Source organism: Podarcis filfolensis (assembly GCF_964270895.1).
Source record: "Podarcis filfolensis genome assembly, chromosome: 12".
Classification (NCBI taxonomy): domain Eukaryota; kingdom Metazoa; phylum Chordata; class Lepidosauria; order Squamata; family Lacertidae; genus Podarcis; species Podarcis filfolensis.
This window is the reverse complement of record NC_139614.1, coordinates 7,376,272-7,401,520: the sequence shown is the minus strand read 5'-3', so window position 1 is coordinate 7,401,520 and position 25,249 is coordinate 7,376,272. Positions and strand designations below refer to the sequence as shown.

The 25,249-nt window shown below is 45.6% G+C and overlaps 2 protein-coding genes across 2 annotated transcripts; one reads left to right on the top strand and one right to left on the bottom strand.

Annotated features, from left to right (window-relative positions):
* The first annotated feature begins 35 nt into the window (after positions 1-35).
* LOC310745421 (uncharacterized protein) lies at positions 36-12,631 on the top strand. The gene is made up of 6 exons (XM_083577957.1): positions 36-138; positions 3,745-3,891; positions 5,923-7,794; positions 8,867-8,992; positions 10,838-10,957; positions 12,383-12,631. Exons 2-6 carry the CDS (start codon positions 3,753-3,755, stop codon positions 12,418-12,420), a joined length of 2,295 nt encoding a protein of 764 aa, XP_083434083.1. The 5' UTR covers positions 36-138; positions 3,745-3,752; the 3' UTR covers positions 12,421-12,631.
* RP9 (RP9 pre-mRNA splicing factor) lies at positions 12,348-24,963 on the bottom strand. Its single transcript, XM_083578303.1, has 6 exons — positions 24,504-24,963; positions 20,611-20,641; positions 19,186-19,315; positions 16,199-16,290; positions 15,624-15,685; positions 12,348-14,670 (listed from the first exon to the last, which is right to left on the bottom strand). The coding sequence occupies exons 1-6, from the start codon at positions 24,677-24,679 to the stop codon at positions 14,478-14,480; spliced, it is 684 nt and encodes a 227-aa protein (XP_083434429.1). The 5' UTR covers positions 24,680-24,963; the 3' UTR covers positions 12,348-14,477.
* Positions 24,964-25,249: the final 286 nt, after the last annotated feature.

Sequence of the window (25,249 nt, the reverse complement as noted above, 5' to 3'; positions counted from 1 at the left end):
CTCGAGGAAAGAGGCTCGCTGTTTGCAGCGCGCCTTCGGGCGCCTGGCGGAAGAGGCTGTTCCCTGCTTTGCACCCCTGCCGGCCGGCTGGTGTAACTGCAGCCGCCTGGTGCCACCTGGAAGGCGCAAGAAATGATTGTGAGAGTCCCCTTGTGGAATACCCTCAGGAACACAAACGACGGTTTTGAAACCGTATTCTACATGTACGCAGGCCCCAGCTACCAATGCAATCAGTTATAAACCACGAACCTAATGTGCATTATTTACATTGTATATGCAGGGAATGTTTCTGAAATAGACTCAAGAGTCGCAAAGTGATTTCATGCTCTTTATTCAGCTCATAGTGGTGAGGAGGAATGAATCAAAGTCCCCTCTAAGTATCTGCTTTATATACATTATTTACACAATGGGCTGCACATGATTGGCTAATTCCAGAATTCTACTGTAAGCCAATCAGGTTGTGGATTCACTTCTATCTGGAGCATGATTGGGTGGTTCCTGCCAACCAATCATACTGCTGCATTGTTCTAGGACCAATCAGACTGCTGCATTCTGAATCCTATTGTTCTAGGACCAATCAGACTGCTGCCTTTTGGATCCTATTGTTCTAGGACCAATCAGACTGCTGCAGTTTGGATCCTATTCAACTCAGTACATAACAGCCATAATTCACACCGGCACAATAAAGTGTCCCATCTTGGGACAGTGAGCAGCAAATTGTGTGGTACAAGTGCGCGTGCATCATGCTTTGAATGCAATCCATGCACGCTGTATTACCTTATGTGGCTCTTGTCCTTAAGGAGGAAGAAACAGGCCATTTTGGAGGTGGTATTGAGCCAGACTGCAGGATGTGTTTCAGTCTCTCCGTTGCCTACATGGAACCTTGCATTCTGTTAAGTCAATGTTTACCCTATTTTACCCTACGCTCTCTCAGCAGATGAGGGCTAGTGAAACAATCAGCATCTTAAGCAGGCAGACTGAATTGGAGGCAAGGTGTAGGACACCAGATCCCAAACAGCAGAGTGAGCATCCTTTCCATGAAGGAAAGTCTGTACATGCACAGTGGAACTTTTGACACTAGGTCATTGAGACTTCATTTCCCCCCCAGGGGGGCTTTGCACATGCTCAGAGGCACTCAGTCCAAAGTGGTAGAACTTCTTAGGGTGAATGGGGTCAGGCATTCTGTTGGAAAGCTGCCTTAAAGGCCCTAGCAGGGGTGGCAAATATATCCCACGATCTTTTCTTGTCATTTACTTGCAACTGTAACTTCATTAGGTAAGGGGCCCCAGACTGGTTCTGTTAGCCTGACCCTGTGCAGAGTAAGGGAGACATGAGAGTGAGTTTACTGGATGCAGAGTGGCACTAAGTATTTGCAGGATCAAAGTGCAAATGAAATGCAGTGGTCACTGGCCTTACTGTGTCTCTACCTTGGCAATAAGCCTGAACTTTATAGGTTGAGGGTGAGTGAATGCATGCACCCATTGTTGTTGTTTAGGCGTGTCCTACTCTTCGTGACCCCATGGACCAGAGCACGCCAGGCACTCCTGTCTTCCACTGCCTCCCGCAGTTTGGTCAAACTCATGCTGGTAGCTTCGAGAACACTATCCAACCATCTTGTCCTCTGTTGTCCCCTTCTCCTTGTGCCCTCCATCTTTCCCAGCATCAGGGTCTTTTCCAGGGAGTCTTCTCTTCTCATGAGGTGGCCAAAGTATTGGAGCCTCAGCTTCACGATCTGTCCTTCCAGCGAGCACTCAGGGCTGATTTCCTTAAGAATGGAGAGGTTTGATCTTCTTGCAGTCCATGGGACTCTCAAGAGTCTCCTCCAGCACCATAATTCAAAAGCATCAATTCTTCGGCAATCAGCCTTCTTTATGGTCCAGCTCTCACTTCCATACATCGCTACTGGGAAAACCATAGCTATAACTTTAAGCAGCCATACCTTATGCAAAGTAAAGTGTGCATCAGCCCATTGAAATTAATCAACTTAGATGCACTCAAATTTGCACGGGACCAGACTGTTAGCTGTAACTCTCCTGTTGCTTTAAAGTAAGGGCCTCAATTAGCCACAGGTGTGGTGTGCTGAGGAAGGGCTTGTGCTTAAGAGAGAGGAGAGAGGTGTTGGCAATTAGTTCTTTGCTGGGCTGTCTTCGGATGCAGCAGCAGCATGGATACCTGGTTTGGGGCCAAATACAGGAAGGGCAGGAATGACTTGGCTTCGTAGAGCTTGCATTTAAGGAGTAAAAAGCAATTGGAAGGTGGGGATTCTTGGTTTATAGAAAGGTGTAGAAAGATGGTGAGAGCTTTAGTGGAGGCCTGGAAGAGGCTGGCCTGTTGTTGAAAGAATTCTCTGTATTGTTGGACTGTCTGGGTTTCAGAAGAGGTTTGTAGGCTTTTTGTTACCTTTGAATAAGTGTATTTCTCTTCCTGTCATGCTTTTTATATGTTTATAAACTTACAGCCCCTTTCTAAAAATACAAAGCTATAGTTTCAACAAGGTATCCTGGATAAGTTATCATGTAGGCAGTCACTGCTAAAGTTTTGTGTATGTGTTAAATCCTAGTATTAATGCTGACTACAGCAATAATGAATACTTGAGGGGTAATGGGAGATTTATTGTCTTTGCCTAGGAGGAAAGAAGAGAACTTTGACTGTAATGAATTGAGACGGGTGTGTTCATTGTAATAGCCTTCTGCCATTTTAGAAATAGATGTATTTCTGATTAGTCATTAAGCAAGCTGGGTCAACATTGTGCCCTGTATACTTTGAAATTGGTCCTACTGAAATTTTGAAATTGAAGGGACTCAGTTCTGAGTGAGCTTGCACAGGAGTGAGCTATAATGTATCTGTGGGATGTGAAATGTATTATTTCAAAGTTATATGCATTTTCCATTTCTAGTATTGTCTTTAAGCAGTGGTCATAGTCTCTGCTAGTACTTATGGTTTCTCTGCAACAGTTTGCACAAAATAGTCAGGTTTGAGTGGAAAAGGTGATGATTAAAGTAGAAGAAAGAGTATTTGCTTGTATGTTTGTGTGATTAAATAGAGCACTTATGGCATAAGATCCACAGAGAGCAATGAGGCCTAAGGACATGGTTTCACAAAAATCTGTTTGGAGGACTTTTCCAATAATAAATGATAGAGTTCTCTGAACATTGCAGGAATCAGTCAGGCTGAAGTTGTTTTTATCTTAAATGCAATAATGGCTTTCAGGTCACAAGGGAACCTGGTGAATGGTCAATACCCACCTGTCCCATAAAGCCCCCTTAAGGCTCTCTACTTTAAGAGGGCTTTTTCCAAAAATGTGGGGGGAAAGAACAGGGGAATGATATCTAGATGAATGGGTATCAAGCCCATGCCCCCCCCAGCCTTACTTCCCACTTTCCCTCTGCTTCCCTTTAATTATATTAATTTATTCATACATACATACATGCCCCACCCATTTGGTTGGGTTTCCCAAATACTTTGCATACAAGGCAACCGGTTGCACTGCAGAACAGAGTGCTGGTGCGACCCCAGCCACCCATCAACTTAAGTTCTCCAGATAACATAGAAATTAGCATTTGTTTCCTGTTCCCTGAGCCCTGCCTGTGTCCTTTAAATGCGTAATGGAACCACCATTCCATGGGGAGTGTTGAAGCTGTTTCATCCCCAGAAAACCCAGGCCGTCCACAAACTTAACAAAGGTGGTGTGTGTGTTTTTGTCTCTGTGTGTGTGTTTTTAAGTGCTGCTTTTCTGTTTTCCAGCCTACAAAATGAAAGCTTCCTCGGAAAACGGACCCTATTCCACAAACCAAAGGCCCTTTTTTTACGCACAACCGACGGCACAGCAACCTTTCCCTAATCCATGGTTCCTTGGCCCAATGTACAACCCGTACGGCATCCCTACAGCAGGTAAGGCTGAGGAAGAGGTACAGATTGGGCCACGGATGAAATAAGAATGGAATCCATTATGTAGCAGTGGTCTTGCAGTTCATATTCAGGTTTGGATTTAATGTTGGTATTTCCCTAGTCCAGCCTTGGCCAACCTGGTGCTCTGCCGGTCAGAACTGAATAGCGTTGTAGTCCAAACCACCTGGAGGGCATCAAGTTGGCGAAGGCAGTTCTAGTTTGTTTTTTAACTGGCTATCTGTGATATAATAGAGAATTATACAGAGACCTTCATGATTGCAGCAATTACAACTGTGGTTTTGCCATGTTGGGGTGCTCCCTTCCTGGCAGGAATCCTCTGTGCACCAGAGGAATTGCAATGGGTAAAGCTTTCAGTAACAAGCAATAGTGATGGAAAACGCTTCACCTACTGAACTTCTGCATGTTGTCCTGTAAGAAGAAGAAAAAGGAAACCCTAAAGCAATTTTTATCATAGCCATTATTTTAATACTTCATTACTCAAGTTGCTTTATTTCAATAAACTTTATCTTACTTTTGCTTTGAACCTACCTGGCAACAGTGTGAGGCTCTAAGCTAGAGAATGCCGCCCCTGACCCTAAAAAGGTTGATCCCTTGGCTGGGGGTGGGGAATAAGAGCACCCCTGAGCTAAAGGAATCCCCTTCAGAGCTAGACATTTGAACAGACCAGATTTCCTCAACCTTGACCCTCCAGATGTTTTGAGACTACAATTCCCCTCATCCCTGACCACTGGTCCTGCTAGCTAGGGATCATGGGAGTTGTAGGCCCAAAACATCTGGAGGGCTGAGGTTGAGGAAGCCTGGAACAGATCATAAGAAGCTTACTCCAGGTGAACTAGAGAAATCAAATGGTGGTCTCTTCACCATCTCATTTGTCTATCCAGAGCCAACAAACAGTTGGTGTAAATAACTACCCGCAAGCTCATCTTGGGAACATGCCCAAGATTAATGGTTGCCTCAGTGGGAGAGAAGCTGGCCCCTTGCCTTATGCTCTCTAGGCAAGTCCAAGCCTCCAAAAGGCTAAACCTGAAAAGTATGTAACTCTTCAGTTTGTAACCTGAAGGAGCATCTCCACCTCCATCGTTCTGCCTGTTACAGGGAACCAGGCAGAGGGCCTTCTCGGTAGTGGCACTCGCCCTGTGGAACGTCCTCCCACCAGATGTCAAAGAGAAAAGCAACTACCAGACTTTTAGAAGACATCTGAAGGCAGCCCCGTTTAGGGAAGCTTTTAATGTTTAATAGGTTATTGTATTTTAGTGTTTTGTTGGAAGCCGCCCAGAGTGGCTGGGGAAACCCAGCCAAATGGGCGGGGTATAAATAATAAATTATTATTATTATTATTATTATTATTATTATTATTATTATTATTAATTTATTCTTATTACAGCTCAGCAGAGTGATCCAATCCACTGGAGGTGTTGGGTCATCCCCAAATGCCCCTGAGCGCGCCAGGATGGCTGTGGTGTAAATGCAGTTGTGTAAATATAGGACAGGACAGGGCTTCCTTCCATACCATGCTGGTCTGTTGTCTGCTGCTGTTTACCCCTGACAGCCAGGCATTTATCAAGTTTTGAGTGCTGCCCCTTTGGCAGCCGACGTCTGCAAGGTCCCCAAGGTCCCTGCAAGGGTGGGGGGAAGTGGGGCAGAGCACATGGGACAGTTCACCCCAGATGGTTCCAAATACAGGGCTCTTCCCCGCATGATGGGGTTGCTTGTGCTACCCTGTTCTTGATTCCCCCAACTGCTGTATTCAGTGCATATTGCAGCAGAAATCAAGAACACAGGTTTCTTTACATGATGCCAAGGAGGAACAGAAGCAACCTGAAGAGGTTGCTTTGGTAATGATAGATGCAACCTTTTTTCATCCTTGAACATCACAGAGGGATTTCAATTAACTTTTGCTGATCAAAAGTAGGTCTTGCTAAAGGTCTGAATGTCTTCTATGAAATAATGAATCTTAAGGTTGTTTGGGCAAAACTTACATTGGTGGAAAATGCATGTTTCTATTCTTTTTAGGCTTAAGAAGTGGGAGTCCATATTTCCCCTTTTACTCCGTTCCTGTTCAAGAGTATCCTGGATATCTTATTCCACAGCACCCCATGCAGATGAGAGTTAACAGGAGACCCTATTTCAATGGTCCTCCGCCCTCATCACCCATGTTTTTCCAAGCCACACGCTTCAGGCACTATAACCCCGGCAAGCGAACGGAGACCAAAGAAACTCAGACTGACCCTAGGCAGGCTGAAAGTAAACCGAAAAAACATCAGGATCATGGTATAGAAGTGAGAGACTGTGAAATGGGGAACATGGCCTGTGTCTCATCTGGTGTTGGTAAAGATGCTGATATCTCTTTGGAAAAGCCAGAGAGGGCTGTATCTCCTCTGATTGCAGAGAGAGACTTTGCCAAGGGCTCTGCAGGTTCTTTACAGTTCCGAAGCCTTCCCCCATCAGGTTACGCTTTTGAGAAAGAGGAAGTGAGAATAGAGTATGGGAACAGTGGGGCTCCCGCCATTCAACTGTGGAAGTCTTTCAAAGAAACAATTCCTCTTTATGATGTGGTGAAGAAACCAGGGCCAGAGAATGTGATGCAAAGGGATATGTTTGCTATGAGTTCCTGCGAAGGCGTTGCATATGGGCCTCGTGAACAAACTGAACTGGTGCCGAGCATTTCTTACCCGGAGGAGCAAGAGGCTGTTGAAGATGTGCAAGAGACAGAGCCTCAGTATAAATCGAAGCTGGATTTGGAAAAACAAGGAGCTACTACTCATGGGCCAAAGTCTCCTCTCGACGAAGCCAGAACAGTGCAGCTGGCTGAACAGAACAGACCCGACCAGTTAGGGGCGAGGCAAGAGGCTTTGCTGTCGAAAAGATCTGGCTTGAAGAGGTTCGGTGGCTCCAGAGCTCCTCACGATGTGTCCAACCTGGTTCGGCAAAGGGAACTGTTTCCGTCTGGCATGGAGATAATGAATGATTCGTATTTCCCTCGCAAGTTGAATGAAAACAATGATGCGAGTGATGAACACGTGCCAACTTCAGAAAAAAGCATGTGGTGTGACGACTCAGAGAAATACATTCCTCCTGAGGGCTGGTTAGCTTGCTTAAACAGCATGGATTCCAACTCAAATTACAATCCACATTTCTCCCGAAGGAAGCGTCCGAGTGTACTTAGTTTTACCTCCGATGAGATGTCTTCTGGAGATGAAGACTCGTCGATGGACGATGCACCGCTGTCTTATTTTGCTTCTGACTACATGCTTCAGAATATGTATACCTTTAAGAAAAGCGTCGAAGGTTTGGAGATAGATAAAATAAAAAGTGGAGGCTCCCTCAATGAAGATGAGGAAATGGTGGCGATGGAACAGGGCAATACCAGCTGCAGCCAGAACTTGAAGGGCACTTCACGGGTCAAGATCAAAGAGGTTTCCAGTCCAAGTGGCAAGCTGGGTGTTCTCCCCAGGACGTCCAGTAAAAGGCATCTCCAGTCTCTCAAGAAGAAAGCTACTAAGAGTTTGTCTCCATCAGAAGCAGATGAGTCTGAAGAATACTGGGTAAAGGAACCAGAAGAAGAGGAGGAAGAGGGGGAAGAGGAGGAGGAGGACAACGACGACTACTTGAATCAAAGAGGCTCCAGAAGAACCTTGACCCCCACCAGAAGTTGCCCATACAGGCAGACCGGCCAGCAAGTGATCTGGAGAGTACCAAAAAATGCTGTGCCAGCACACCTCCTTAGTTGGCCTGTGCAAGATAAAATGAAAACGGCAACTAAACTGAAGAAGGATCAAGAACAAGTTGAGGATCTCTTCGGCGACTACAGCTTCTGGCTGCAGAGGCCTACGTCCCAGCAACTAGAAGCGCTTGAGGCACGAAGAAATTCACAAAAGAGTTCAGGTAAATAGCAAACACACAAGTGGCATTCCTGCATGTTGGGACACGCAGTATTCATTTTCTCACACACTATGGGCCTTGCCAGTTTGGAAGGGGGGCAGGAACTGAAGCTTTAAAGTACCTTTTAATAGACTGGTGTATGTGGGATCCGCATTCTTCTTGTCCCAATGTATATTCAGTACGTTTATACATACCGTATTTTTTGCTCTATAAGACTCCCTTTTTCCCTCCTAAAAAGTAAGGGGAAATGTGTGTGCGTCTTATGGAGCGAATGCAGGCTGCGCAGCTATCCCAGAAGCCAGAACAGGAAGAGGGGGCGCTGCTTTCGCTACGCAGCAATCCCTCTTGCTGTTCTGGCTTCTGAGATTCAGAATATTTTTTTTCTTGTTTTCCTCCTCCAAAAACTAGGTGCATCTTATGGTCTGGTGCATCTTATAGAGCGAAAAATATGGTACATGTATGTATCTCTCTCTCTGTCACTCACTCACATACATACATACATACATACATACATACATACAAACTGATATGCCTCTTTAGGTGTTTGGAAGAAATTATCACTACTTAATAAGGATTTAATCAGGTTTTAATAAATGTAATCCAAAACTTAATATGAAATCCCCAAACAGTGCACATAAAATTAGAAAGTGTTTCTGATGCAATCTATTCTTGTAACAGCTTGTAACATTCAGGCTAGACTGAATGCCTTATCAAAAACTAACTTGAAAGGGGCTCCTGTCCTGATTTATAGTCAGTTGTGGGCCGGATCCTAACTGGTATTGCTACAGATATTTGTACATGTGATTGTGATCCTGCTCTGCAGTTAAATCAGTGCATGAAGTGGGTGGGGGAAACAGTAAGATGGTGATACTTGATGGTTGAAATGTCTCGGCCCAGAACCCAAGAAAACTGGATGTCGATGGTAGAGTTCAGTTCAATAAGGCTTTCTGCATTAAATGATCTTGAATGCTTGTTGGAAGGCGAGTGCTGGCAAGGGGGGAGGAGAGCATTAAGGCTAGTGTAATAGCAGGAAACACAATGACTGACTTGGATTCTTCTTCCTTATCTTGCCCAGGAAGGCTACAGAAGGAAGGTGGGAGGACTGCATCTGCTGAATACTGGGTGAAAAGTGGAGCTAGGCCCAAATTTGCTAGCCTCGTACATGGTGACCACTTCCCCGTAATCAGAAGCAGAGAGAGAGGTATGGCATTGTCTATATAAATGTTTTAGGAAAGTGCACCTGTTAAACGTAAGGCACAAAGTACTTTCTTCTGTCCTTGTAGCGATTCATCTAAACTTGGTTGTTATCTTTGTTACGGCCCAAAGGAAGGGGAAAAACACATTGTCAACACAACAGCTTGAATGCACACATAAAGCAAGTAGAGGCAAAGCTGGATTTGGCACAGATAAGGTAGATGCAGCTGCAGTTCATCACAGGGTTCAGGTCAGTGTATCTAATACAACACATGTATTTGCAAAACAATTTTTTTTTTTTTTTTTGACTATGGCAGACCAACACGGCTACCTATCTGTAAATGTATTTGCAAATATGCAATATGATGCACTTGACTCCCTGGTCCTGAATGGGGTAACTGTGCCCCTGAAGGACCAGGTGCGCAGCCTGGGAGTCATTCTGGACTCACAGCTGTCCATGGAGGCACAGGTCAGTTCTGTGTCCAGGGCAGCTGTTTATCAGCTCCATCTGGTACGCAGGCTGAGACCCTACCTGCCCGCAGACTGTCTCGCCAGAGTGGTGCATGCTCTAGTTATCTCTCGCTTGGACTACTGCAATGCGCTCTACGTGGGGCTACCTTTGAAGGTGACCCGGAAACTACAACTAATCCAGAATGCGGCAGCTAGACTGGTGACTGGGAGTGGCCGCCGAGACCAAATAACACTGGTCTTCAAAGACCTACACTGGCTTCCAGTATGTTTCTGAGCACAATTCAAAGTATTGGTGCTGACCTTTAAAGCTCTAAATGGCTTTGGTCCAGTATACCTGAAGGAGCATGTCCACCCCCATCATTCTGCCCAGACACTGAGGTCCAACTCCGAGGGCTTTCTGGCGGTTCCCTCGCTGCGAGAAGCCAAGTTACAGGGAACCAGGCAGAGGGCCTTCTCGGTAGTGGCACCCGCCCTGTGGCATCCCAACAGATGTCAAAGAGAAAAACAACTACCAGACTTTTAGAAGACATCTGAAGGCAGCCCTGTTTAGTGAAGCTTTTAATGTTTAACAAGTTATTGTATTTTGATGTTCTGTTGGAAGCCACCCAGAGTGGCTGGGGAAATCCAGCCAGATGGGCGGGGTATAAATAATAAAATATTATTATTATTATTATTATTATTATTATTATTATTATTTATTATTTTATTATTTAATTAATATGCTTAATTTTCATTGACCTTTCAATGTATCCCGAGGGCCAATCTACACAAGGCAAGAGTTCATAGGGTTGTAGAGTTGGAAGGGACCCCCAAGGCTCATCTAGTCCAGCCCCCTTCCAATGCAGGAATCTCAGCTAGAGCATCCATGACAGATGGCTCTCCAACCTCTGCTTAAAAACCTCCAACCTCTTGAGGGAGACCATTCCGCTGTCAAACAGCTCTTACTGTCAGAAAGTTCTTCCTGATGTTTAGTCAGAATCTCTTGTAACTTGAAGCCATTGGTTTGAGTCCTACCTTCCAAAGCAGGAGAGAAAGTTGCCCGTGTTGCTACAATTGAGTTTAATCCACACCATTCTCCATAGCTGTCCATGAAAGTATTAACAATATAAACCCAGCTTTATAGCATAATCAGTCATTCAAGTTAGTTGGGAGAGAGGGGCGGGGTAAGGGTAGAGGCAGTAAACAGCTCTCTGGTCTTAACTGGGTTAATAAAACTGGCATTATTTAAAGTGTTTGCATATTCTCTTCGACCAAACAGCAGATGGTACATCTGTGATAAGGCTTCATAGAAAAGGGAGAGCCATTGGGAGGGAGAAAGGGGTTGCAGAAGCAAACTCTGGAATATTTTGGATGAAGAAATATTTGTTCCCTTTTTCTTCAGGTGACTTGCTTCTAGGCATGCCAAAGAGAAAAGCACGGAAGCCTCCACATAAGCGTAGAGACACAAGACATGACATAGAAGTTGAAGAATGGGAGAAGCCCAAAGCCACCCAACACAAGGGTAGGTTTATTAAGTCTAACCTAAGACTTAGTCCAGTGGTCTTCAGAGTGTAGGTGCCAGAATAGATTCTCAGAAGAAATTGCTGGTCAGTAGACACGGGTGGCGCTGTGGGTTAAACCACAGAGCCTAGGACTTGCCGATCAGAAGGTTGGTGGTTCGAATCTCCATGAAGGGGTGAGCTCCCATTGCTTGGTCCCTGCTCCTGCCCACCTAGCAGTTCAAAAGCGCGTCAAAGTGCAAGTAGATAAATAGGTACCACTCCAGCGGGAAGGTAAACGGCGTTTCCATGCGCTGCTCTGGTTCGCCAAAAGCGGCTTAGTCATGCTGGCCACATGACCCGGAAGCTGTACGCCAGCTCCCTCGGCCAATAAAGCGAGATGAGCGTCACAACCCCAGAGTCAGCCACGACTGGACCTAATGGTCAGGGGTCCCTTTACCTTTACCTTAGAACTGGAAAACTTAATTATGAGAACTTCACTGTGAATCTGTGCATGGGGTGCTCCTAGGAAGTCTGATTTGAAACACAGGTCTGGGGAAATATGAAAGGACACATGAATCTGAATCTTCAGGTGTTTTTCTATAGTGATTTGGCTTATCTCTGATGACAAGAGAGGCCACTGACACTTTCCGAGTTGCAAATGCAAGCCATCTGATGTTATAATCTCTACAGCATGGATATCTGAAATATCAGCCCTGCTTTGTAGGATGTAGAAGAGATGAGCAACCTGATTTCAGGTGTTGGCTATGGTGACTTTGTATACTCAGCTTGCTATAGCTTTGCCTGTATTCTGACTCACCAAGCTGGAAAAGTATTTTGTGCATTGGGAAGGGCCCATTGCCTTGTGCTTAAAATATACCTTGTTCAATCCTTGGCACCTCCAGGTAGGGCAGGGAGTATTCTCTGCCCGAAATCCTGCCGAGCTGCTGCCAGTTAGATAGACCAAATCAGTCATGACATAGTATAAGGCAGCTTCTCATGCAAACTCACCTTATTTTTGCTTCATTTTAACCTGTTGCCTCTTAAATTGCACCTATTGTGTATGCAAAGAGTTTGTAGCTGCAAGAATGAGTGAGACGCAAGTATCTGTTGTGCCACAATACTGGCTGTCTTGTGGGGCTTTGCACTGAGTTAACACTTAAGGCCTGGGGACACGTCAAACGTTTAGAAAGTGTGTGGAACACACAGGTGAGCCTCTTGAGAACAGATTTTTTTTTTAGGAGTCCTGCGAGCTTCCCCAAACAGGTATTGCTTTCTCATCACTCCTGCACATGACCCATGTTTAGGCTCTGCCTCATCTAAGGTTTGCAGGTGAATCTTGGACAACTCCTTTAGTAGGTCAGTGTCCATCAAAATGTGATTGGATAAAAAGAGAGCCTGCAGCAGAGTCCCTTAATAATTAACCTTCTTTAATATCATTTGTGCAGGACGTGGAACAAGGAGATCTCTCTATAAAAGAAGATAATCATAACCGAACTGTAAACCCCAGATATCATTCGGATGAGTCCTATTTAACGGTTGCAAGTGGCTCAGCAAGATTAAAGTTGCACTGTAAAGGTTTCTGAGCACACGTCTGACAAAATGTATAAAAAAAATGAACACCAAAACAAAGGCACTTGGTTTTGTAAATAACACAACTGATATTTAACCAAAATAAAAGTTTAAAATTGCACTAATGGGATGTCTTCGGAATATTAATTGTAGCGCCTCAAACATTGACTTTGAAGCAAGTAAGTTTTCTGTTTGGAAACTGCAACTTAGTTTGAGAAACTTTCATTTAGGGTTGAATGAAGTTCCATTTTCAGAAGAACTCTGTTGGATGTTATTCCCTCTCTCAAGCATTGTGAAATCCAGGGACAGGAAGAGTTGTTTCAATTTTTGTGGCCCAAAAGCTCCTGTTGCCCTCTCATTGTTACCTGGTTTTCATTGCCACGTATCTTCAATCCAATACAGGTGAATGAGTTTTTTATTTGAGAAATCAGCTGCAACAATATTAACATTTCTACCCTTATAAGGTTTCTCTTCTTTTCTTTTTTTTAACAAAAGAGAACCTGAATTTATGGTCTAGTGGTGCTACGTAAAAGTATATTCTGATTATAACCACTTCACAAACATTTTCTGATATTCCAAAAGAATACATCTTGCTAACTTATTTTACAGACAATGTTTAACTTTTCAAGCAATCTTTCTAGCAGTCAGCCTGTTTGCTGCTTATTTTAAAAACATAGTAGCAAGATTATTTTTAACGCTTAAGGGTTCAGTTCCATAGGGCAGCAGAAATATTTTATGTGCTCTGCATAATGATTTGCAGGAAAAAGCGCAACTGAAATTTAAGTCTAGATTTCAATTGTAGTAATGCCAATCCTGTTATATGCTTTTGGTATGATGCACACCTCTTTAAAATTACTGCTTGAAGATGGCATCATATGCAAAATTTGCATCATTTTACCCTGTGAACAGAAAAGGCTTGTTGTGGCTCCCTATGTTACATCATATACACAACGCTTTCAAGTATGGAATTATCAGACAAAACAACTGTGCCATAATTCACATGGGACAAAACTTTAAATCTGGTTCTCTACAGCTTGTGATCCTGCAAACTGAATGCAGACCACCAACTCTGTTCCATTGCTTGACAACCCCTTCTGCTGCAGTTCCAAGCAGACAGGAGATTTGAAGAGCTCCTCGTGGTCTGTCATAAAAGGCTGCTGGATTGCATTTGGCTGAGTGGGTCACCTATTTTACAGGCTGGCATTAAGTTAAAGGAGAAATGTTTACATTGAAGTCCAGCTGCGGCCATGAAGACATTTCCTCCCAATGGCAGAAAACAAACCACTTTCCACAATACTGTGATCTGTGTTTAATCACACTGTTCTGTACAATAATAAAAAGTCGACTACAGAACAGGCAATTGGAGTGAAGGTCACACCAAATTCCTTTGTAGTTCTCTCGATTTTTTCCCATTGTATTGCCTCAAACTGAGTGGCCAGAGGCATTCCTTGTTAGTCTTCCTTCAACAAAGCCCAGGTGTTGGCTGTGCAGGACCACAGAGGCCTTGTTTACATGCCGCTAAAGGAATCCCTTTCTCCATATTCTCCAGGAAATACCACGGGGCGCTTCTCTACGCCTTGGGAGCTATGTGCCTAGCTTCTCCACTGGCAGCTTCCCCCTGCCTGAAAATTTTAGATTTAATTTTTGACCTCTCAGGAGGCTAAAAAAATTTTTTGGGGAGGGCGGGGACACAACAGGGCCCAAGAACTGCCAAAAAGGGAAGTTGCAAGGGGTGGAGAGAAAAACATTTAAGACGCCAGAGGCTCTTTATCTCAGGTACAGCCCTCTGTGCTCAAAGTACCAAACTTTGTCAAACCCAAACAATGAGAAAAATGCAACGTGGAGGGACAGTGGGGGAGACCTGATAGGACGACTCACAAAATGACACCAAGGAGCACCTAAAACACGCCCTTTGCAGAGAATTGTTCTCCGAATGCTTCGCAAGATATTGCAAACTTGCCACAAGTCTCCTCAATGCACTTTGGATCTTTTGCTTGGTTTAGAAGATTTGTGCTTTCTCTTCTTCTTCTTCTTTTCTTTCCTCTTCCTCTTCCTCTTGTGTTTTCCTTTATATCCCGAAGAGCTGGAGCTGCTGCTGCTGCTGCTGCTACTGCCTTCTTCATCCGAAGTGGAATCCTCTAGCAGCTGCTTCAACTGTTGTATCCTAAATGTACAAATGTACAAATGGCCAATGAACACAAAATCAAATTCCCCCTTTTGCCTGGCAGGGCAAACCCCCTGTAGTTTTGTTTTTTAGGTGGGCGGTAGTCTTAAATGGAAATGGAAATTATGACAGGAAAAGTGGAGGTCTCTATCCTTGAAAGCAACACTGAACTTTTCAAACCATCACCATGAAATGAGCTACTGAAATGTAGTGGCAGACACACTGAGCTTTGAATCAAAAGTTCCCCTGGGTTAAAAAAATATGCATAACTGGTAATCTCAGCCTCACCAAACACATGCCCTGGCCTGAGGGTAAGACTGATTTTTTTGAAAACTGATTATTATTATTAGGGGAAGGAGTGTAACTCACTGGTAAAGCATTTGTTTTGCAGAAGGTTCAATCCCTGAGGTCTCCAGGTAGGCCTGGAAATGTCTCCTTTTCTGAAACCCTGGAGAGCCTCTGCAAATCAGTGCAGACAATACAGAGCCGGAAGCACCCAACAGTCCGATGCAGCGAAGACAGCTTCCTATGTTCCTATAGCACAGGGGTAGGCAACCTAAGGCCCGGGGGCCGGATCCGGCCCAAACGCCTTCTAAATCCAGCCGGGAATCAGTGTGTTTTTACATGAGTAGAATGTGTCCTTTTATTTCAAATGCCTCTCTGGGTTATTTGTGGGGCATAGGAATTTGTTCATTATTTTTTCCTTCAAAATATAGTCCGGCCCACCACATGGTCTGAAGGACGGTGGACCGGCCCACGGCTGAAAAAGGTTGCTGACCCCTGCTATAGCATATGGAGGCCTCCAAACACTCTATAGAGTGCTATTATCTGTGTACATTGCGGCAGCCTTTGGCTATGTGCAATAAAACTGACTGACTGACTGACTGAGTGCTATTATGACTGTGGTTATTATTGGATGCATGGACCCAGATTAAAACAGGAATCAGTCTTACCGCATTTCCTTCTCATGGCGTTTATTTTCCCTTATAATATCATACATGGGGTCTTCGTGTGCCTTTAAAGAAAAGGGGGGAGGGAAGCTCAGTGCCCGATAGAATAACTTGCAGCTTGTTTGTTTTTAAATAATTGCTGTTTCCTAAGGATTCAAGCAAAGACCTTGCCAGCCTATGTCCTCATGCAGAATCACTGGTGATTGTTTTATCCATATTAACTGCTCTTCTTTAATTTAGAGTCAGAACCAGGGGGTATAGGTATCTAAAATCAATGAGTGAATCAATTGAATACGTGCCTCACCCCTTTTGCACTCGCAAACTCTCTCTTGTAAGTTCCCCTTCTCAACTGTTTTTTCTTACAGCTGGGCTTCTTTACTGTTTCATTACCAAGCTGGGGATAAAAACCTTAAAAGCAGCAGTAGGGAACATTTGATGGGGGAAATCCTACCTCTATCTAACAGCACGCTGCAGAAGATACAAAGTTCCCTAGTTATAAGAAAGAATTCAGACATCCTTAACATGGCAGAATATTCAAAAACACCATTAATAAACTAATGCCGCAATGTTTTACTTACTACTCTGAATTGTTCTAGCTTCTGGTTGCCTTTAATAAAGAATGGGCATTCTTTGTCTCCTGTTCTGTGTCCATAACGTTTACATCTCCAGCCTTGAGGGAGAAATGAGAAATATTAACATAGTGCTGTGCACCAAAAAAGTAAATATTCAGTACCTTTAAAAACCAGTATCTAAAAATGATTGGCTTTTCTTTACAAAACGAAGCACTGACCATTAGTTGCTTGCCCTCACATGACCAGATTTCTCCCTGCCCTTGTCCTGCAGAGGAAAGGCAGTTGTGGTATAAGAGCACATATAGAGCAAGACTGACATGCCCCCCCCCCACTCTGTTTTAAGCAGGCACTGAAAAAGATTACAGGCATTCCCACCCCCCTTACCCGGGGATTACATTCCGGGGCACAGCGCACGTAAGCAGAGCCGTAGCTAGGTGATTTTGCGTCCCTGGCAGAATCGTTCAGATTGTACCCCCTAAAGGTAAAGGGACCCCTGACTGTAAGGTCCAGTCGCGGACGACTCTGGGGTTGCAGTGCTCATCTCGCTTTATTGGCCGCTTCTGGCGAACCAGAGCAGCGCACGGAAACGCCGTTTACCTGCCGGAGCGGTACCTATTTGTCTACTTGCACTTTGAGGTGCTTTCAAACTGCTAGGTTGGCAGGAGCCTAGGACTTGCCAATCAGAAGGTTGGCGGTTCGAATCCCTGCGACGGGGTGAGCTCCCACTGCTCGGTCCCTGCTCCTGCCAACCTAGCAGTTCAAAAGCACGTCAAAGTGCAAATAGGTACCGCTCCGGCGGGAAGGTAAACGGCGTTTCCATGTGCTGCTCTGGTTCACCAGAAGCGGCTTAGTCATGCTGGCCACATGACCCGGAAGCTGTACGCCGGCTCCCTCGGCCAGTAAAGCGAGATGAGCGCCGCAACCCCAGAGTCGGTCACAACTGGACCTAATGGTCAGGGGTCCCTTTACCTTTACTATTTATGGACATATTTTAGCCAGTTTTGCGCCCCCCGCACCTGAGCCCCTGGCGGGGGCCCCCCACCTCATCACCCCCTAGCTACGACCCTGCACATAAATGAAATGGCATAAATTGGGGTGCACCCTCTAAGCACCCTCTCTGCCACTTTCTCTCCAATCCAAAAATACCCACCACTATAATTGCAGCTCTGGGGCTGTAAAAATGGCCGGTGCTGGTGTGCTACCGCAAACATCAGCTGTTAGATGGGGTGGCTCAGCAGCCTAAACAAAGCCCCACTGAGCCTCTGGTCTCTCTGGGGGTTACTTCGCCCTCACAGATGTGGTCTTCCGGTCAGTTCAAAGCAGAGAAGTCGGCACAAATGGCGCAAGGCGATCACGCAGGTAAACTGGTTCCTAGCTGTACAAGGCTTCATATACCAACAGTATCGCTTCCAACATGTCCAAGTTCCAGATCAGCAACCAGCATAGATCTGCTGAGTAGAGGTGCTACAATCTATCAGCAACCGTGCTGCAGCATTCTGCACTGACTGTGGGAATCCCCACATAGGTGGCTCAGGACCACGATACCTCAAGGACCGTCCCTTCCCATATGAACCTACCCAGACCCTGAGATCATTTTCTGAGGCCCTTCCTTGTGTGCCTCCTCAGCAAGAGGGCAGAAGGGTGGCAACACGAGAACGGGGCCTTCTCTGCAGTGGCTCCCCGTGTGTGGAATGCTCTCCCCAGGGAAGTTTGCCTGGCACCTTCACTATACACCTTTAGGCGCCAGGCAAAAACGTTCCTTTTTGACTAGGCCTTTGCCTGACTTGATCTACATCCTGTACCCTTTTTTAAAATGCTGGCTCTTAAAAAAAAATATATGCTGGCTCTTTTGGGGTTTTTTTATTGGGTTGTTGGGTTTTGTTTTGATTTTATGTATTTTATGTGAACCACCCTGAGACCTTCGGGTATAGGGCAGTATAGAAATTAAATAATAATAATAATAATAATAATAATAATAATAATAATAATTACAGTGGTATCTTGGGTTACATACGCTTCAGGTTACATATGCTTCAGGTTACAGACTCCCCTAACCCAGAAATAGTACCTCGGGTTAAGAACTTTGCTTCAGGATGAGAACAGAAATTGTGCTCCAGCGGTGTGGCGGCAGCAGGAGGCCCCATTAGCTAAAGTGGTGCTTCAGGTTAAGAACAGTTTCAGGTTAAGAACGGACCTCCAGAACGAATTAAGTACTTAACTCGAGGTAAAGGTAAAGGTACCCCTGCCCGTACGGGCCAGTCATGTCCGACTCTAGGGTTGTGCGCCCATCTCACTTAAGAGGCCGGGGGCCAGCGCTGTCCGCAGACACTTCCAGGTCACGTGGCCAGCGTGACAAGCTGCATCTGGCGAGCCAGCACAGCACACGGAAACGCCGTTTACCTTCCCGCTAGTAAGCGGTCCCTATTTATCTACTTGCACCCGGGGGTGCTTTTAAACTGCTAGGTTGGCAGGCGCTGGGACCGAACGACGGGAGCTCACCCCGCCGCGGGGATTCGAACCGGCGACCTGACGATCGGCAAGTCCTAGGCGCTGAGGTTTTACCCACAGCGCCACCCACGTCCCGAGGTACCACTATATTATTATTAATAGAGTACATTGCAGAAATCCAGTCTCGAAATCACCAGTACCTGAACTGCTGTGGTCAAGCTTTCCTGGTCCAGGAATGGTCAAAGCTGCCATACCAACCACAACCAGAAGTGCAATATGAAAAATGACAGCAAGAAAAGAGAAGCCATTGCCTCTTCTGCCAAGATTTTCCTAAACCCTTCTAGGACTTCCTTGTCTGCATATCAGTTGACTCCTGCCTCTGAATCCTCATTCCTTCTCTCCAGCCTGTCAAGTCCAGCTTGTCATCAACTTGGTCCTCTACAGATTTTTGAACTACAATTCCCATCATCCCCAGCCAGCAAAGCCATTCATTCTTTGTTCCCCATTCCCCAAAAGCTGCACAGAAATCTACTTCGCTCACTCACATTGCATAACTTTGACCTCCTTCCCCAATGGCATCCAAAGCCCTTTGGTTGGGGCGTGGGCAAGGAATTCTCGGGCATTTTCATTGCCAGGTACGTCAGGAATGCAGTCCTCTGGTTTAGTCTCATCTTCCTGTACGAAAAAGAAGCAAATCAAATGAAACGAAGCCGCGAAAACAAAATGGGATGAACTGGTCTAACCTCCACCCCTGTGAGGTGGGACGGGCTGCAAGACACTCTTACTTTCTTCCAGCAAATCTGCTACCACCTCCAACTTTTTAGCCCACAACCAATTCAGACTTATGGTTTGCACTTCTGGAGAAAGGCAGACCTTTTAACAGGGCTTCCTTCTGTAGCCTTATTGGACTTTACCAATTGGTAGGGTGAGCGTCGCTCCCGGACGGGAGGAAGGAAGTCAAATGACACCGAGGGTTGGTTCAGAGAAAGAGTTTATTCTGCTCTCCAGATAGCAGAAGGCACTTGCGTGGTCAGCTCACAGCAAGTCCAAAGAAATGAGAAATTTCATGCAGTATATATATCCTCCAGGCACCCTCTCCCCCTTTCCCCAGGAATCCAGCCACGTCAGCTTATACACGCAGGTTGACATCATAGATGTTCCCGCTCCGGTACTTTTAACCATAAAAGGGTGTTCCTCTTCCTGCACTCTTGACCATATAAGGGTATTCCTGTTCCGGCACTCTTATCTTGGGGTAAGAAGGTCACCAACTCTCCTGGCGCTGTTCCCAGACTTGGTCTCTGCATCAGAGTGTGGTCAGGATGTAAGATAAGACCCAGATATGCCATCCCTGCTCCACTGGAACAGTCAAGGCCATACATTGCTGTCATGGACTGATAAAGGAGAGCGCTTTGTTTATACAGCTGGGTTCCTGTTATGCATTTGCTCAACAGCTCAAGTCAATGCATTTTAGAAATGCTCCCTTGGAGAAGGAAAAATGCAGATTTTGGGGCCCGTTCCAGACTGACTACACAGTCAGGTTTTTAGATTTGGGAAACCCATTCCTTCACTTCAAATTCTGCAGAACCAGGCCAGTGTGTGCACCAAGACATCTAGGCAGGCTGAGTAAAGCATTTAGCTTCCAATTCTGATCTGTTAACTACATGGCTGCCACAAACAAACTCACTCACCTCAGGGTACATGAGATTGCAATAGGGAGCTTTGGGGTCATCTAATTCAACCCCCCGTTTTATCTATACCACAGATAAGTATAGTTTTACTCTAGTTTCATTTAGCTTTTAAAGTCTTGCGCTGTATTTTTAAATATTGTGTGTGTGTCCCTCAGTTATATTTTGTGTAAAACACTTCAAGGTTTCTTTTTGTATAAAGTGGTAGAGAAACTCCATCTTTATTCCTGGTTTACTGTATTTTCATTTTTTTTAAAGAACAGTTTTACAAGCTACCCAACCTACCTTAATAAACCCTGGAGGAAGTTTCTCATAGCTGAAAAAGATTGAAAATATACTTTAGTGTCATTAAAAAACAAACTACAAAGCAATGCAGAAAGTTCAGCTGAAGCAAAAATAGAGAAGGGGGTAATGTTTTTGAACACCTGTCACTCAATCCCCCCTCCCTTAACTAAGGAGGACAGGGAGAACCACAGCAAGGAGGCTTATTATTTATGTCATTCATTTTTCACAAAAGTCACAAACTGGTTTACAAGTAAAAATATAAGATACTTGACCATAAGCAGTTAATAAAAAGCATCCTTATTAAAATCTCAAACAACTCATCAACTCCAAACAGTAGTATAATAATACATAGTAAAAGATGATTTAATAAATGAGAAATCTTAAAGCAACATCAAAAAGGCCTCAACTATCTATTGATGCTGGCAATGGTATTAAGAAAAAAGAAAATAAAAAGGTACCCCGATATGTTACAGATGTTACAGATTTCAGGATAACTGCAAATCTTGATCTGAGTTTGGCTGAAAATGACTATATCCCAGAAACTATTTCAAGCAACAACCTATTTGTCAGACATAGCGCAGCCATCTCTGAGAAAACAATATTTATTTTCACCACCTTGCCACAAATGAGAAATTTTGAAAGCTTTTGGGTTTTTTTAGTGGCAGAAATGCAATGTTGACTTGAAGCAGCCTGCCTGTTCCTTTTAAAAATAAAATAAAATTCTGTGTCATGGATTTGAAGCGATGCCATTTCATGGACACAAGTGGCTGTGCTAATTTGACAGCAGAATAGCAACTCTGATCGACAAAGTCAGAATGGGTAAATAAAAACAGCACTAGACAGGATGCCCTTTAAACCTTTGATCACTTCATGTGATCACTAAGGCTATGCCTAGATGACAGAACAAACCAGAAAGGAGGGAACATTTCCACAAACACCCCAAAAAAGAATATTGGAAACTTCTCGTGGCTACTCCTAGACGCTAGAACTCCCTCCCTGCAGAAGATAGAATCCTAGAGTTGGTAGGGATCCGAGGGTCATCTAGTCCAACCCCTGGCAATGCAGAAATCACAACACCTGGTACCCTAACCTTACTGGACCCTGCTTAGCTTTGCAAATATGCCAGCAATTTTATTGCTTCCTTTCCATCCACCAACAGCTGAACCAACAGCCTTATTGTTAAAACAGCGTTTTGGAAACTGACTGCTTTTAATGAAAAGGTCTGGTGCTGTGCTGTTTTTTATTGTATTTGTATGGTTTTAATAAATTATACACATGTGCATGTATAAAAGAAACCCAGATAAATAGAAATAGCTGAAGCTAACAATTATTATTATTGCTATTATTTATGAAAACACCCTTCATCCGAAGATTTCGGGGCAGTTCACGGAATGAACATACGAGACAAAAACACAAAATAATAAAAACAAAGGCCAAAAATATGTAATTGTTTTTCCTGTGTTTCTGACTGTTCGTATTTTATCAGCAAGCCGTCTTGAATCCTGTCAAGGGAATAGGTGGTAGTGTGTGTATATGTATGCACATATCTATCTATCTTATCTATTATCTATATCTAGCTGTAGTTTGTTAAGATTTCTGAGAAAAGCAGCTCAGCCACTTCCCGGGATTCGGGGGGCAGGGCCGGATTTAGGTTTGATGCGGCCCTTACTGAAGGTAATGGGGCCCTTTATATGTCCAGCTGTCCTTGGTCAACAACAAATTGTTGCTGTTTTTTGTGTTGAATATATGCTATATGCTAATTTATGGACCTAATAGGTATCTAAAGCCATTTGAACATGCAAAATGTAGGCACCCTATATATAGAAATGAGCAAACCAGTGATATTTTAGGGAGCAGGCTTGCAGGCGGGGCCCATTACTTACATCATAGGAGCCTACACAACACAAAACACTGTTGCTGTATGTAGGTTTTATTTTATTTGTTTTTTAATCTTATATTTTGGAAATGTGCATCTAGTTTTTTCCCCCTTTAATTTTTTTGGGGGCCCCCAAGGGAGTGGGGCCTAAGCTATAGCTTGTTTTGGTTATACCAGGCATAGGAAAACTCGGCCCTCCAGATGTTTTGGGACTACAACTCCCATCATCCCTAGCTAACAGGACCAGTGGTCAGGGATGATGGGAATTGTAGTCTCAAAACATCTGGAGGGCCAAGGTTGAGGAAATCTTGCCTATGCCTGGCTTATACTGCGACAATATCTATATCTGTGGTTTGTTAAGATCGCTGAGAAGAGCAGCTGAGCCACTTCCTGGAATTATTGGTCGTTTTTTGGGTGGGGGGGTTGCTTTCAACGCAGAGGGCGTGCGTCGCCCACAGCCCTGCCTAGCCTACCTCACAGGGCTGTTTTGAAGGTTAGGGATTAGGGCAGGCACCCCCAAACTCTGCCCTCCTCCAGATGATTTGGGACTACAATTCCCATCATCCCTGACCACTGGTCCTGCTAGCTAGGGATGATGTGAGTTGTAGTCCCAAATCATCTGGAGGGCCGAGTTTGCCTATGCCTGACCCCTTGATGGGGGGGGGGAATAAGAGAGCACCCCTGAGCTAAAGGATCCCCTTCAGAGCTAGAACATTTACACAGACCAGATTTCCTCAACCTCGACCTTCCAGATGTTTTGGGACTACAACTCCCATCATCCCCTGCTAGCAGGACCAGTGGTCAGGGATGATGGGAGTTGTAGTCCCAAAAACATTAGGAGGGCCATGTTTTGGGATGCCTGGATGAGGGTGAGGGATGCGGCGCGCCTCCCCGCTGCCCTCAGAGGAAGGCGGAGGGTTCAAGCCGCCCCCCCAACTCAGGCATCCCCAAACTTGGCCCTTCAGATGTTTTTGGAACTACAACTCCCATCATCCCTAGCTAACAGGACCAGTGGTCAGGGATGATGGGAGTTGTAGTCCCCAAACATCTGGAGGGCCGAGTTTGTCTATGCCTGACCCCTTGATGGGGGGGTGGGGAATAAGAGAGCACCCCTGAGCTAAAGGATCCCCTTCAGAGCTAGAACATTTGCACAGACCAGATTTCCTCGACCCTCCAGATGTTTTGAGACTACAATTCCCATCATCCCTGCTCACTGGTCCTGCTAGCAGGGGATGATGGGAGTTGTAGTCCCCAAACATCTGGAGGGCCGAGTTTGCCTATGCCTGCCCCCTTGGCGGGGGGGGGGGATAAGAGAGCACCCCTGAGTTAAAGGATCCCCTTCAGAGCTAGAACATTTGAGCAGATCAGATCTCCTCGACCCTCCAGATGTTTTGAGACTACAATTCCCATCGTCCCTCCCCACTGGTCCTGTTAGCTGGGGATGATGGGAGTTGTAGTCCCCAAACATCTGGAGGGCCGAGTTTGCCTATGCCTGCCCCCTTGGCGGGGGGGGGGGATAAGAGAGCACCCCTGAGCTAAAGGATCCCCTTCAGAGCTAGAACATTTGCACAGACCAGATTTCCTCGACCCTCCAGATGTTTTGAGACTACAATTCCCATCGTCCCTCCCCACTGGTCCTGTTAGCTGGGGATGATGGGAGTTGTAGTCCCCAAACATCTGGAGGGCCGAGTTTGCCTATGCCTGCCCCCTTGGCGGCGGGGGGGGGGGGAAATAAGAGAGCACCCCTGAGCTAAAGGATCCCCTTCAGAGCTAGAACATTTGCACAGACCAGATTTCCTCGACCCTCCAGATGTTTTGAGACTACAATTCCCATCATCCCTGCCCACTGGTCCTGCTAGCAGGGGATGATGGGAGTTGTAGTCCCAAAAAAACATTTGGAGGGTTAAGTTTGGGGATGCCTGGATTCTGGTGAGGGATGCCGTGCGCCTCCCCGCTGCCCTCGGAGGAAGGCGGAGGGTCCAAGCCACCCCCCAGCGACCCCCCCCCCCAGCCTTACAAGGACTCCAGGTGCTGGATCTGCTGGATCTGCTGCACTTCCCGCTTCTTCCTCTTCTGCTCCTTCCGCTCGTGGCCTCGGCTGCTGGAGCCGGCCGGGCTGCCGCCGGCCAACGACGACGACTCGCTGCGGCTCCGGTGCCGCTTCGGGCCTCCGCCCTCGCCGCGCCGGGACATGGTGCGCCGGGGAACCGCGGCCCGGCCCGGCCCGACCGCGCTGCTCGGCGCCGGCCTGGCGCGCCTGACTTCCCGGGGAGGCCAAGCGAGCACTTCCTCCGGCCCGACGGGGCCGCCTCGCTCTCGGCAGCGCCCCCGCGACGCGGCGCTCGGCGGAGCTGCTTCCCAGCGCCGCCTGCTCAGGCTGAACCGAAGCCGTCCGTGATCAATCCATAACGAAACCCGATCAGTTCATAATAAAACCCGATGGTCGTTTGCAGCGCCGGATTGAGCTCCTCTGAGCAGCGCCGGATCGACGTGTAAACTAAGCAAGCCCTAGCTTAGGGCCCCCCTCTCTTGGGGACCCCCAAAAATATAATGGGGGGGGGACTGGATGTATATTTCCAATATTTAATATTTAATATTTAATATTTCCTATATTTCCAAAATTTAATATTTCCAAAATTTAAACAAATAAAATAAAACCTACATACAGCAGCAGTGTTTTGTGTTGTGTAGGCTCTTATGATGCAAGAAAAGGCTCACTAAAATATCACTGGTTTGCTCATTTCTCTATATAGGGTTGCCTAC